This window comes from Abramis brama (genome assembly GCF_963993115.1).
Source record: "Abramis brama genome assembly, chromosome: 15".
Taxonomy (NCBI): Eukaryota; Metazoa; Chordata; class Actinopteri; order Cypriniformes; family Leuciscidae; genus Abramis; species Abramis brama.
Genome location: NC_139977.1, coordinates 39,033,148 through 39,045,430, shown reverse-complemented (window position 1 = coordinate 39,045,430; position 12,283 = coordinate 39,033,148). Strand labels below are relative to the sequence as shown.

The 12,283-nt window shown below is 44.5% G+C and overlaps 2 protein-coding genes across 3 annotated transcripts in view; one reads left to right on the top strand and one right to left on the bottom strand.

Moving 5' to 3' along the window:
- Positions 1 to 2,308, bottom strand: part of LOC311097440 (uncharacterized protein) — a 2,895-nt gene extending 587 nt beyond the window's left edge. Inside the window, exons 1-5 of one of the 2 annotated variants that reach the window (XM_084137102.1) lie at positions 2,070 to 2,308; positions 1,577 to 1,707; positions 1,218 to 1,292; positions 781 to 887; positions 1 to 378 (exon numbers count right to left, since the gene is read on the bottom strand). The exon at positions 1 to 378 is cut by the window's left edge and continues 587 nt beyond it. In XM_084137102.1, coding sequence (XP_083993228.1) covers positions 217 to 378; positions 781 to 887; positions 1,218 to 1,292; positions 1,577 to 1,707; positions 2,070 to 2,182 — 588 coding nt within the window. In that variant the 5' untranslated portion in view covers positions 2,183 to 2,308 and the 3' untranslated portion in view covers positions 1 to 216. The remainder of the gene's footprint in view (positions 379 to 780; positions 888 to 1,217; positions 1,293 to 1,576; positions 1,708 to 2,069) is intronic. The other variant, XM_084137103.1, reaches the window with a different exon arrangement.
- A 3,884-nt stretch (positions 2,309 to 6,192) lies between these two features.
- ppef2b (protein phosphatase with EF-hand domain 2b) overlaps positions 6,193 to 12,283 on the top strand; it is a 28,315-nt gene continuing 22,224 nt past the window's right edge. The window contains exons 1-11 of the mRNA XM_084137094.1: positions 6,193 to 6,455; positions 6,646 to 6,700; positions 6,776 to 6,951; positions 7,025 to 7,139; positions 7,233 to 7,279; positions 7,352 to 7,518; positions 7,650 to 7,686; positions 8,563 to 8,712; positions 8,809 to 9,258; positions 10,346 to 10,531; positions 11,591 to 11,733. Coding sequence (XP_083993220.1) covers positions 6,330 to 6,455; positions 6,646 to 6,700; positions 6,776 to 6,951; positions 7,025 to 7,139; positions 7,233 to 7,279; positions 7,352 to 7,518; positions 7,650 to 7,686; positions 8,563 to 8,712; positions 8,809 to 9,258; positions 10,346 to 10,531; positions 11,591 to 11,733 — 1,652 coding nt within the window. The 5' untranslated portion in view covers positions 6,193 to 6,329. The remainder of the gene's footprint in view (positions 6,456 to 6,645; positions 6,701 to 6,775; positions 6,952 to 7,024; positions 7,140 to 7,232; positions 7,280 to 7,351; positions 7,519 to 7,649; positions 7,687 to 8,562; positions 8,713 to 8,808; positions 9,259 to 10,345; positions 10,532 to 11,590; positions 11,734 to 12,283) is intronic.

Here is a 12,283-nt window from a genome sequence, read left to right as displayed (position 1 = left end):
TTGTGCTTTTCTGTGAACGTAGAATAACCCAGATGAACAGACTTTGATTGAGAACTTCATGTTTTCTGTGAACTATATATATGTTTCCACATCATTTTCAATAAACCCTTAAAGCCTACTCGAGTCTGAGACTCCCAACAGCAGCAAGTGAAGAATTAAAGATGCTTGTAAGTTTGTGCTGAGCCATAAACCTGCAAATCCTACAAACCGAGTGAGTCAGGGAAGGCTTTGGGCCGGGGTCATGACCTCAGGCTCCTGCGGGTCGTCTCCGGGGTCGCAGCCACACTCGCGGGTCAGGCTCACCGAGGACAGAACCAGACTATTCCCTTCATCCATGTACACGAACGGGACGATGTCGTGAGCCGTCGGCTTGCAGCACTGAGGAAGACATGCAAGATCAGATCTCAGTCCAGAGAAACACTCATCTGAGAGTTAAACACACACATTCACCTGCGCAGACGCAGAGAAACACTCATCTGAGAGTTAAACACACACATTCACCTGCGCAGACGCAGAGAAACACTCATCTGAGAGTTACACACACACATTCACCTGCGCAGACGCTGACGTTAAACACACACACACACATTCACCTGCGCAGACGCAGAGAAACACTCATCTGAGAGTTACACACACACATTCACCTGCGCAGACGCTGACGTTAAACACACACACACACATTCACCTGCGCAGACGCAGAGAAACACTCATCTGAGAGTTAACACACACATTCACCTGCGCAGACGCTGACGTTAAACACACACACACACACACATTCACCTGCGCAGACGCAGACGCTCTCTCAGAGCAGAGGCTCAGGCCGCAGGATCCGCACTGGACGAAGGTGACGCTCTCCGGATAAACCACCCAGCGCTCCCAGCCCAGATCTGACACACAAGAGAAGACATGCAGGATTAGAGGAACCTCTCCCATCTCTCCAGGTCATTATTCACCCCGAAACAAGAGGAAAGGAAAGAAATCATGTCTAAAGAAAACAAGGCAATGCTTTCAGTACTGAAAGTGTAAAGCAGATTGTGGAGTTGTAACGACTTTTAATTTATAGTGAGAATGATGAACACAAGTTAATCACAGTGTCACACAACCTTCCCATTCAGCATCTCTGATTTTATGCAAAATGTTATTTTCTTTCTTTTAATTTTGGGATTTGATGAGATTCATGTACAGTCAGTCATAGCAGGATCTGCTTGAATGCTTACCTTTCATGAACACCTGAGAGGAATATGTACAGCAGGTGGAGTTTCCCGAGTCCTCCTGGAACGTTGAATTACCTGCTGGATAGAGCAGAGAGAGCAGGTTTACTCATGACCCGGGCCGAGCCACGCTTCACACCGGCTGAGATCTGCACTTCACACCTGAGATCTGCGCTTCACACCTGAGATCTGCACTTCACACCTGAGATCTGCGCTTCACACCGGCTGAGATCTGCACTTCACACCTGAGATCTGCGCTTCACACCTGAGATCTGCACTTCACACCTGAGATCTGCGCTTCACACCTGAGATCTGCGCTTCACACCTGAGATCTGCGCTTCACACCTGAGATCTGCACTTCATACCTGGAGAGGACAAGATGGAGTTCTTGAAAGTGTGACGCAGAAGATTCATCCGAGACACGGACACACGAGGCTCCTGCTGCAGGCTCAGAGATTCCAGGAGGATTTTTCTGATTTCCAGTTCTCCTCTGCATCTGCAACACACACACACACGTCTTTGTAGACCTTGTCAAATTGCAGCCAAATATCTTGTGCAGTAAGAAGACACCGGTGAAGTTGCCCCCATTTATATTTCCAGAACATTACATGCGTCTGCGCAGTCAGTCTGTGCACAACAGAACCGTAAAGGTTTCTGATAACATCCAGAAATTCTCTTTCGGTCAGTCCAGCATAATCAGGTCAGTGAGTCTCAAACGATGAGGTCGACTGACCTTTGCCCAGGACTTCAAGTTGATCTGGATTCATAAAGACCGAAATGAAACCCTCTCCGAAACAAAGGTCTGTAAGGCGAAAGAGGCACTTGAAACAAGCTCTTCTGTAAAACCTCAGCTCTTACCTCTTGGTTTTCACAGCGGACGAGGACGACGCCTCAAGCGAAGGATGGAGAACAAACATCTTCCCGAGAGGAAAGCCGAACAGCAGCACTGCGACACACAACACCAGACTCATGTCTGCGGACTCGAGGTGTCTCGGGATGGACGCTCCGGAGAGGAATGATGGATGTTGTTTGTAGTGGCCTGGGAAAGCAGGGGTTTATCTACTTCGGACAAGCTTGGCCTTGAAATTCTTTGCACTGTTTTCATGTTGAGCAAACGTGATGGTGTTGAAAAGGAGGTGGAGAATGAAGAAAAACACCAGTGAATTCTATCATATGGTTACATACTAGCAAAGATGATAAGCTGAAACCTGCAGGAGGACAGATGGCAAATATGAGAAAGATCAGAAGGGAACGGCGCAAATAAAGAAGCCATTCATTAAATCATTCATTCATCGGCACACAAGAACAAGAGAACACTGAACTGTGTAATGCAAGAAATCTTTACAAATATTTGAACAAGAATATCAACCGAAAAATCATTCCGATGAATTCCAAACTGAAAACAATGTTGCCCTAAAGAATCAGCTAAAGAAAAACCAAAGGAAACATTTATTGATCACTAGTCAGTCAGTGTGAGTCCTGCCGTTTGGCGGCACACCAATATCTAGAACAGCCTGGGTTCTGTAATCACACACAGATTCATCTCAGTTTCCCACTGAACTCTCACTCAGTCAAAGATGAACAGGAGAATCATATTCTCATTCTGCTGGTAAAACCACTATAACAGGAGTCCTGTCTGTGCATATCAGGCATGAACATGTTCATCTTGAAGTAACAAAGTGAAAAGGCTTTAATTTTCTGTCATTTCTCATGAGAAATTGTTGTAGCATCTGTAGTTTTTCTTCTGACCTCCGATAAACCGAATCAAAGGAAGGCTGGCGTGTTTGTCCTTGAGTCGCTGCGCCTCCCCTGCGTCAGGAGGAATTCCACACCTGCGTGTGAACGGCAATCTAAAGAAAGAAACAACAGTTTATCTGTTATTCAGAGAAATCTGAGGACAACTTTCAGGACAACTTAATATCGTTTTATTCACTGATGGACTGTCAAGCGTAACCCTAAGCATATTCATATATTGGCCATAACCAATATTGAGGGGTTTTGTCCCCCATTCTTACACTTCTACACCAATCCTGAATATGTGTGGCATTATTTCAACCCCATTACAGGACATTTACACTTAAAATAGCTCAAATCTGGCAGAATTCTCTGTTTTTACACATTAAAGCCTATTAATAGGGGAGAGTGGGGCACAACCTAATGCTTTTGTGTAAACCTACTTAGGGTTATTTTTTCCTGCATTAATTTCCCACATGTTTAGTACAATTATGTGGTTTTGTTTCATTAATACAGTATATACTTTTTTCTTGATATACCCCAAAAGAATGGAAGTGAAACGTGACAACATGCCCTATAGATGAGGTTCACTGTAACATGAACATATGACAGATTAAAATGTAATATTCAAGGCAAACTAAAATATTTTCTCAATAAAATACAATTATTAACTTTTTCATATAAAATAATGGCATTTTTTAATAATTAACCCACCTGCACAACTGGGATTTAAACCCGGCTAGTTTCTTCTGCTGGTTAGGTCAGCATTAAAGAACTATCTCAAATGTTAAATAACAGATATAAGATTAAAATAATATCAGATTTGTCTAATTTTAAATAAACACAAAAAACAGAGATGAAAAATTAACATATGTAATAAATTTACTTTTATAAATGTATAAATTTACCGTACATCTTCAACGGGGACTTTGTAGACCGAGGGAAAGAGTCGATGGAGATTCTGTTGGTCCTGTTTGCATTCCTGCTGCTGTATCCACTTGACGTGCACCTGAACAGAGGAAACCACGAGGACCACATCGTCAATCTGAGGTGGAGATCTCATCTATAACCAGACACTCTGAAATCACCTACATTTAACATTGCCATGGTTAAATAAATGTTCAGTGATATCTTCCAAAGATTTCTGAATTTTGACGCAATTCTTTCTCTATATAGTTTTGATATGACAACTAGTAAATACACAAAGTTTCGTCATACTGGCATGTGTGGAAGTATGTAAAACAAGTGTGTGTGTAACATTAAGTCCACTGGAGGCAAGTTTGCAGAACCCAAGTGCAGTTTAATTATACTCAAAACAAGATCAAACGTAAGACAAAGACTTGGTATGGCATGGCGTACATGGCTTCAAAAATAAGAACATGGACGTTGCGTTTGCCAACAGTGGTTACACATAAAAATACTTGACCTTACAGATACCCCACTCTACGAGCGTCTCCTGGCGCCCAACAAAAATCAAAACTAGACATAGCAAGAAAGTCCAGAAGGGTGGTGGAGCGGAGGAGGTCTGGGGGGAGGGATGGCAGGCCAGGCCCGTGCAGGGGAACAGTTCAGGGGGCCAAGATGGATCGGCCTCCGCATCCCCGCCCATGGAGCTTGACGTTACGTTGCTAAATGTTCTTGGGCTGAGCTATGGGGTCATGGCCTGGAGCAGACTCACGGGCTGGAGTCCTCTCTGGATGCTGGTCAGGGGCTGGAGTGGATGCGTGTGTGGCTCACACACACACAATATGGCCGTGGCCACAATTGTCAGGCATGACTGGAAGTGACTCGGGCTCGGCATGCTGGCTGTGGTGTGCACTGCGGGATTGTGAAGCCCCTCATCCACAATTCCCACAGTAAACGAGGAACCGCTCAGCAGAAGGGCATGATTGATGTATTTCACCAGATTCCAGCTGACTGACCCTCTAGGCATCCTAGAGGAGATTGGTTCATCCAGACCAGCATGAAAAAATGTCCTTGAGGGCTCTGACGTTAAAACCCACCAGAAAACACCAAGTCCACAAAAGTCCTCAACATACGTCTCCAGCGTTAGGGTTACGCCATTCCTCTGGCGTAGATGCAGGAGGGCAACTGCTGGGTTCATTTTAGGTCAAGTATTCTGTAGCATTAAGTCCACTGGATGCAAGTTTGCAGAACCCAAGTGCAGTTTAATTATACTCAAAACAAGATCAAACAAAAGACAAAGACTTGGTGTGGAAAAACAAGAACATGGATGTGGCGCTTACCAACCGTGGTTACACATAACAATACTTGACCTTACAGTGTGACAATTAGCCCCGCGTCAGTGTGTGTCCCGCTTACCCCTATATATGATGAATGGGAAGAACTGGTCTGTTTTTCGATAACAAACATTTACAAATAAAGTAAAAAAAAAAATTTTTAAAAAGGATTTATTATCAAATCCATTAGGTTCCCTGACTGGGATGTTAATGAGATGTGGAGTACAGACGGCTAACACAGACACACGGAGCGATGGCCTTTAACACACTCTTTATCTGTCTATTCTGGGTTGAAGCCGAGCCGCAGTATTAACCCTAATCCCGCCGCGGAGAGGTGTGTGTTGATGAAGGGCTCCATCTCACCATCTGTCCATCTCTCTGAGCTCCAGCAGATTCATACACACTTTCTGTTCATCATAATGCTAAAGGGAATTCAGTCATGCTGGGATTCTGACGGGTGAGTCTGACGGTCTGTTGTTTTCTAAAGGCTGGAGAATTAGAGCTAATTACTCTCTACAACAGAGAAAGATAATTATATTTCGCATTAATAACTAATAAATTACTCTCCTTGAGAAAACACTAAAAGAAATAAGACACATTTATTATTCACATTTGTTTAAAAGTGAAATTCAGACTACAAGCATTACTAGAATTAGTTGTTGTGAAATGTGTTTGATTGGATCAACAGAGCGACAGTGATATGGGATGCCGAGTCACCAAATCAAACCAACTGCAGCTGAAAACATGCGATCCAGGTGCGTGAACAAGATTATTCCAGTCTGACACTGTTCAAACATTCATATCTGCCAGTGAATGCTTTCTGAGAGAGATACAGCTCACGTCTGTGTCTGTCTGTCTGTCTCTGTCTGTCTGTCTGTCTCTGTCTTTAGGGAACATCTCAGTTCCAGGTAATTCTTCCTCATTTCTTTCAGTAAATGTCTCATTGTTGTCAGTGAATATGAATGAACATCAAACACTTTATTTTTCCTGGTTTCTCTCACATGCAGCCGCTACAGGTCAGACAGATTACATGTTTCTGAAGAATCATCACTGTCATTCACGCCTGCTGCTGGCCTGACTCTCTCTGTCTGTCTCTCTCTCTCTCTCTCTCTCTCTCTCCATCCATCTGTCCATCTGTCCAGCGATGCGAGCGGCTCTGCTCATCCAGCGCTGGTATCGTCAGTATGCGGCCCGGCTGGAAATGCGACGCCGCTGCACCTGGAACATCTTTCAGTCTATAGAGTATTCTGGACAACAGGATCATATCAAGGTGAAAACACTGATGTTCTCTACAGATACGGTGATGAAGCACAGACTTACAGTCATGGAGACTCCAGAGACTCCAGACTGATCCCGGGTTACTGTTCTGTCAAGCCGTAAATGACCACAATCTTTCAGTGTTAATATCCGTGTTCTGTCTTTACACGTGAAACATGCTTGTGCTGTTTGTGTCTTTACAGCTGTATAATTTCTTCGGTTACCTGATGGATCATTTCACTTCTGCCAGCAGCCAAAGTAAGACACTCTCGAGCTCTTCAACTTCGTCTCGTCTCATGAAGTGATCGGTGTAACTGTGTCCATCTCTCTCAGGGAATCTGGTCTCGCAGATGTTTCGCGAGAGCGACGTGTTTCAGGACGTGGAGTGGGAGAGACAGTTCTGTTACAAGGACATCGAGGTTCCAGACATCTATGGCGGCCCACATCTCTCCTTCCCACTGACCGTCTCCACCGTCACAGAGCTGGTGGACGCCTTCAAAAACAAACAAGTACGATCATTTCAGTCTTTAACCTCTGTCAATGAGAATCTTGCTGTCTTTAATTGCAGATGTGTTTCTGTAGAAGCTTCACGCACGGTACGTGCTGCAACTGCTGGGCAAGACCTGGACGCTTCTGCGCTTGATGCCCAACATCAGTCACGTGTGCAGCTGCAAACACACAGAGATCACCATCTGTGGTGAGAAAACACACCTCATTCTCAAGCTGTCTTATGACACAACACGGTTTTCAAGGCTACAAAGTGCAGTTTAATTCTTTGCAACTCATACAGGTGACTTACACGGCCATCTGGAGGATCTGCTGTTGGTCTTTTACAAAGTCAGTAAAATTCTGATGTCCACAGTTCATTGTATTGGAATGTGCCAGTAACAGATTTCTGTTCAACGATAGAATGGGTTTCCTTCAGCGGAGACGCCGTACGTCTTCAACGGGGACTTTGTAGACCGAGGGAAAGAGTCGATGGAGATTCTGTTGGTCCTGTTTGCATTCCTGCTGCTGTATCCGCTTGACGTGCACCTGAACAGAGGAAACCACGAGGACCACATCGTCAATCTGAGGTGGAGATCTCATCTATAACCAGACACTCTGAAATCACCTACATTTGTGTTTGCAAGCAACAAATTCAGCTACAATTGTACTTATGTGTGTTTTAAATGCGATTGTAAGATGGAAGCTTTCTTTCATGCAGATATGGCTTCACTAAGGAAGTTCTGGGGAAATATCCGGTGAGTTAACTGTTCATCCCTAAAGACCCGTTCACACCAAGGACAATAACTATAATGAGGATACAGTTGTTCTAAATATAAAAGAACAGCCGAATCCATAGCGCAACTACAAAGATAAAGGCATACAGGAACGTTGGAATCACTTTCAGAATTTTTTTTTCCAGCTGATGAACGATAAAAACATTGACAGCCAATCAGAATCCATCTTGCTTCAACTTCAAAGAGCTTGAGCATTTAAAGCGGCAGACGACAAAACTGCAGCGCTAATAATAAACAGAACGATTTAGTGTGGACGATAATATGGTTATCATTCTTGGTGTGAACGAGACCAGGCTGTCCGATCCTGCTCCTGCAGGACCACTGGGCCAGAGTTCAGCTCCAACCGCCACGAACACACTCGCTTGGAAGTTTCCAGTGATCCTGAAGGCCTTTATTAGCTGGTTGAGCTTCATTTAATTAGGATTAGAGCTGAACTCTGCAGCCCTCCAGGAGTAGGATTGCACACGCCTGCTCTAAGAGGATTCAGACTGTCCACTCGTCCATCCATTCACAACATTCACAGACAGACAGGGAAAAAACATACACATCCAATTCACATGTTTTTGTATATGCAACAAAAATGGGAAAGCTGGAGGGAAAAAAAACAACACCTTTATCGCTATAGCTCGCTATTCCTTTTCCTTACCCTAACGATTATTAAAACCTGATAGTTATCGTAAGTGGTTTGCACAGACCTTAAAGCATCTCTGATGTGGCATTTCCTTCACCAAAGACAAAACCTGAAGAGACTTTATCTGAAGTGCTGTTAGAGAACTCACAGTGAAAACACAAACAATCGTCTTCATGGCTGAAGGCTTTTCTCTGTTGTCCTCCCAGGTTCATGGGAAAATGATTCTGAAACTTCTGCAGAAGATCTTCAGCTGTTTGCCACTGGCTACAGTGATCGACCAGAAAGTTCTGATTCTACACGGAGGAATTTCTGACAAGACGGACTTGAATCTGATTGCCAAACTGGACCGTCGCAGAGTACGCTGCGCTTCAGCAGTCGCGTGAAATCGATTGAAGGATGTTTGTTGAGTTCCATGTGTGTCAGTCATTCTCTTCTGGGCTGTTTTCCCTCAGTTCGTGTCGGCCCTCCGGCCCCTGACGAGGAGAGAAGCAGACGGAGACGAGGAGGACGTCAGCGCCGGACGGAGGAGAGTCCAGTCCCTGACCCACGGCCTGACGGGTCGGTCCAGACAGGAGCTGCCGCGGCACTCGCTGCACTCGGGGTCCGGCCTGACGGATCGACCCAGACAGGAGCTGCACTCGGAGTCCGGCCTGACTGGTCGACCCAGACAGGAGCTGCACTCGGGGTCCGGCCTGACGGGTCGACCCAGACAGGAGCTGCACTCGGGGTCCGGCCTGACGGGTCGACCCAGACAGGAGTTGCACTCGGGGTCCGGCCTGACGGGTCGGTCTGTTGACGAGGAGCTGCGGGAAAGACGACGGCTGGCGGGTCTCAGTCTGTCGTCCAACTCACAGCTGGATTCTGCTGAGGTTCTGGAGTCAGACGCAGAGGAATGGAAACAGGTGAAAACACACACACACACCGAACTTCACTTGAGCAGTAAAACACACACACTTTCACTCACTCCTGTGTTTCTCTTTGTTTCTCTCACTCTATCACAGTACAAATCTGAGGAAAACCTTAGACAAAACTACTCTGGCAGTACCATAATACAGTGATGAGATCAGATGGTAATATCATGGTACTTTTATATATGCCGTGGTACTGAGTGATTACCATAATTTACTTTAAAGAATGCCATGGTATTACCATGGTATAAAACCAAATAAACCATGGAAATACCATGGTATTTTTTTTTCTTTTTTCTGGTGTTTGTGCAACTAGTTGTGTTTGAGTTTTTCAATAGGTGACGTAATCGTGTTTGGCTTGTGTTGTCATTTGCTGTAATCGAATTGCTCTGACGTTACTGTTCTAACCCTAACCCTAATCTAAGTTGATCGTAGAACTATTGCCACTAACGGTCTCTAAGATCAACTTAGGCTTACAATGACTTTGGGAAACGCAGCCCTGGTTCTGTGTGATTTAGTCTAAGTAGATGTTGGTGAAACTGCAGGACTAAAAGACCAGCTGAGAAACACAACAGAGTTTAATAGTCATTTTAAAAGAATCATCTGGGTCATTTAGGTCAGTGTTTCCTAACTCTGGCCCCCAACAGGACAGATTTTGAAGGTCTCTCTCATCAGACACACCTTGTTCAGGTCTTGAAGTCTACTAACGACTGTTGAATCATGTCTGTTTCGTTAAGGAGACATACACCGTTGGACTAAAGCAGCACACGTATCCCTCCACGCTTCTGAGAATGATTTTTATTTGCTCTTTGTTGGCAGTTTTTACTCCACATGTACTATTGATTTAACAAGGTTTGTAGTTTTGTTGTTGTTGTCTACATCACTTTCAAGACATTTGCAGATCAAAAACCAATCAAATGGTTCTTTAAAGCCAATAAACAGCAAAATGGTGTTTAGGATAATTTAGGACAACACAATGTTCATGTAAATATGATCTGAGGTGCTTTAGCAACATAATCCGGTTTGATCCAAGAGACTGTTAAAGTGTTAATGTGGAGTTTGTGTCTCACACACACTGCAGATAGTGGATGTTCTGTGGAGTGACCCGATGTCTCAGAACGGTTGTGTCCCGAATGAGGTCCGAGGGGGCGGCTGTTACTGGGGTCCGGACGTCACACAGGAGGTGCTGGACAGACACAAACTGAAACTGCTCATCAGATCACATGAGTGCAAACAGGAGGGTTATGAGTTCTGCCACAACGGCAGGGTGAGCAGTTTATTTACCCATCCATCCATCCATTTACCCAACTACCCATCCATCCATCCATCCATCCATCCATCCATCCATCCCCCCATCCATCCATCAATTTACCCATTCATTCATCAATTTACCCATTCATCCATCCATCCATCCATCCATCCATCCATCCCCCATCCATCCATCCATTTACCCAACTAACCATCCATTCATCCATCCATCCCCCCATCCATCCATCCCCCCATCCATCCATCCACCCACCCACCCATCAATTTACCCATTCATTCATCAATTTACCCATTCATCCATCCATCTATCCATTTAGCCATCCACCCATCAATTTACCCATCCATCAATTTACCCATCCATCTATCCATCCATTTATCCATCTACCCATTCATTTATCCATCCATCCATCCATTCGTCCACCCATCAATTTACCCATCCATCAATTTACCCATCCATCTATCCATCCATTTATCCATCTACCCATCCATTTATCCATCCATCCATCCATTCATCCACCCATCAATTTACCCATCCATCAATTTACCCATCCATCTATCCATCCATTTATCCATCTACCCATCCATTTATCCATCCATCCATCCATTCATCCACCCATCAATTTACCCATCCATCAATTTACCCATCCATCTATCCATCTATCCATCCATTTATCCATCTACCCATCCATTTAACCATCCATCCATCCATTCATCCATCCACCCATCCATCCATCCATCCGTCCCTCCATCCATCCATCCATTCATCCATCCCCCATCCATCCATTCCCCATCCATCCATCCATCCAGCCATCCCCCATCCATCCATCCATCCCCCCCATCCATCCATCCCCCATCATCCATCCATCCATCCATCCATCCATCCATCCATCCATCTATCCATTCACTATCCATCCATCCATCCATCCATCCATCCACCCTTTGATCCATCCATTTACTATCCATCCATCCATCAATTTACCCATCCGTTAACTGGATGGGTGGATAGAGAATAAGTTTTGCTGTAATCTGTTCTGAAGGGTCGATTGTTTTGCATTTGCAGGTTTTGACAATATTCTCAGCCTCTAATTACTATGATGTGGGCAGCAACAGAGGCGCTTACATTCGTTTGGGCCCCGACCTCATTCCTCATTTCAAACAGTTTCAGGCCAGCAGATCGACACGAGAGCTCACACTCAGACAGAGGTAAACACACACACTCACGCACACACACACGTGCACACACACGTGCACACACACACACACACACACGTCTACAGTATTTAAATCTGAAATCAGTTAAGTTCAGTTTATTTTATTTATAAAGCACATTTTACAGTTTTTCTCCATTGGTTTGGCTCATTTCTTGAAACAGAAATTACATTCTCAAAACTCTAAGATCATTTGGCAAAACAGTCTTACAGTTCAGCACATCACTATAGCTCACTTGCAAAAGCTCATATCTCTCCCAAAACTGTTCACTCATGCTTCAAAACTAAATTTGTTTCCCATATAAAGAGTCAGTGCCACGAAAATGGCAAAGATCCTTCTCAATTGCTTTGGCTCAATTTCTTGAAACAGACCGGACGTTCTCAACACTCTTGGTGCTTTTGCCAAAATAACGTGGATGGTTCGGCACAACACCATGGTTCACCTGCAAAAGCTCATACCTCTCCCAAAACAGTTCACTCGTGTGTCCAAACTAAATTTCCTTCTCATTTAAACAGTCAGTGCCCCCAAAATGCTTTGTCTCTTT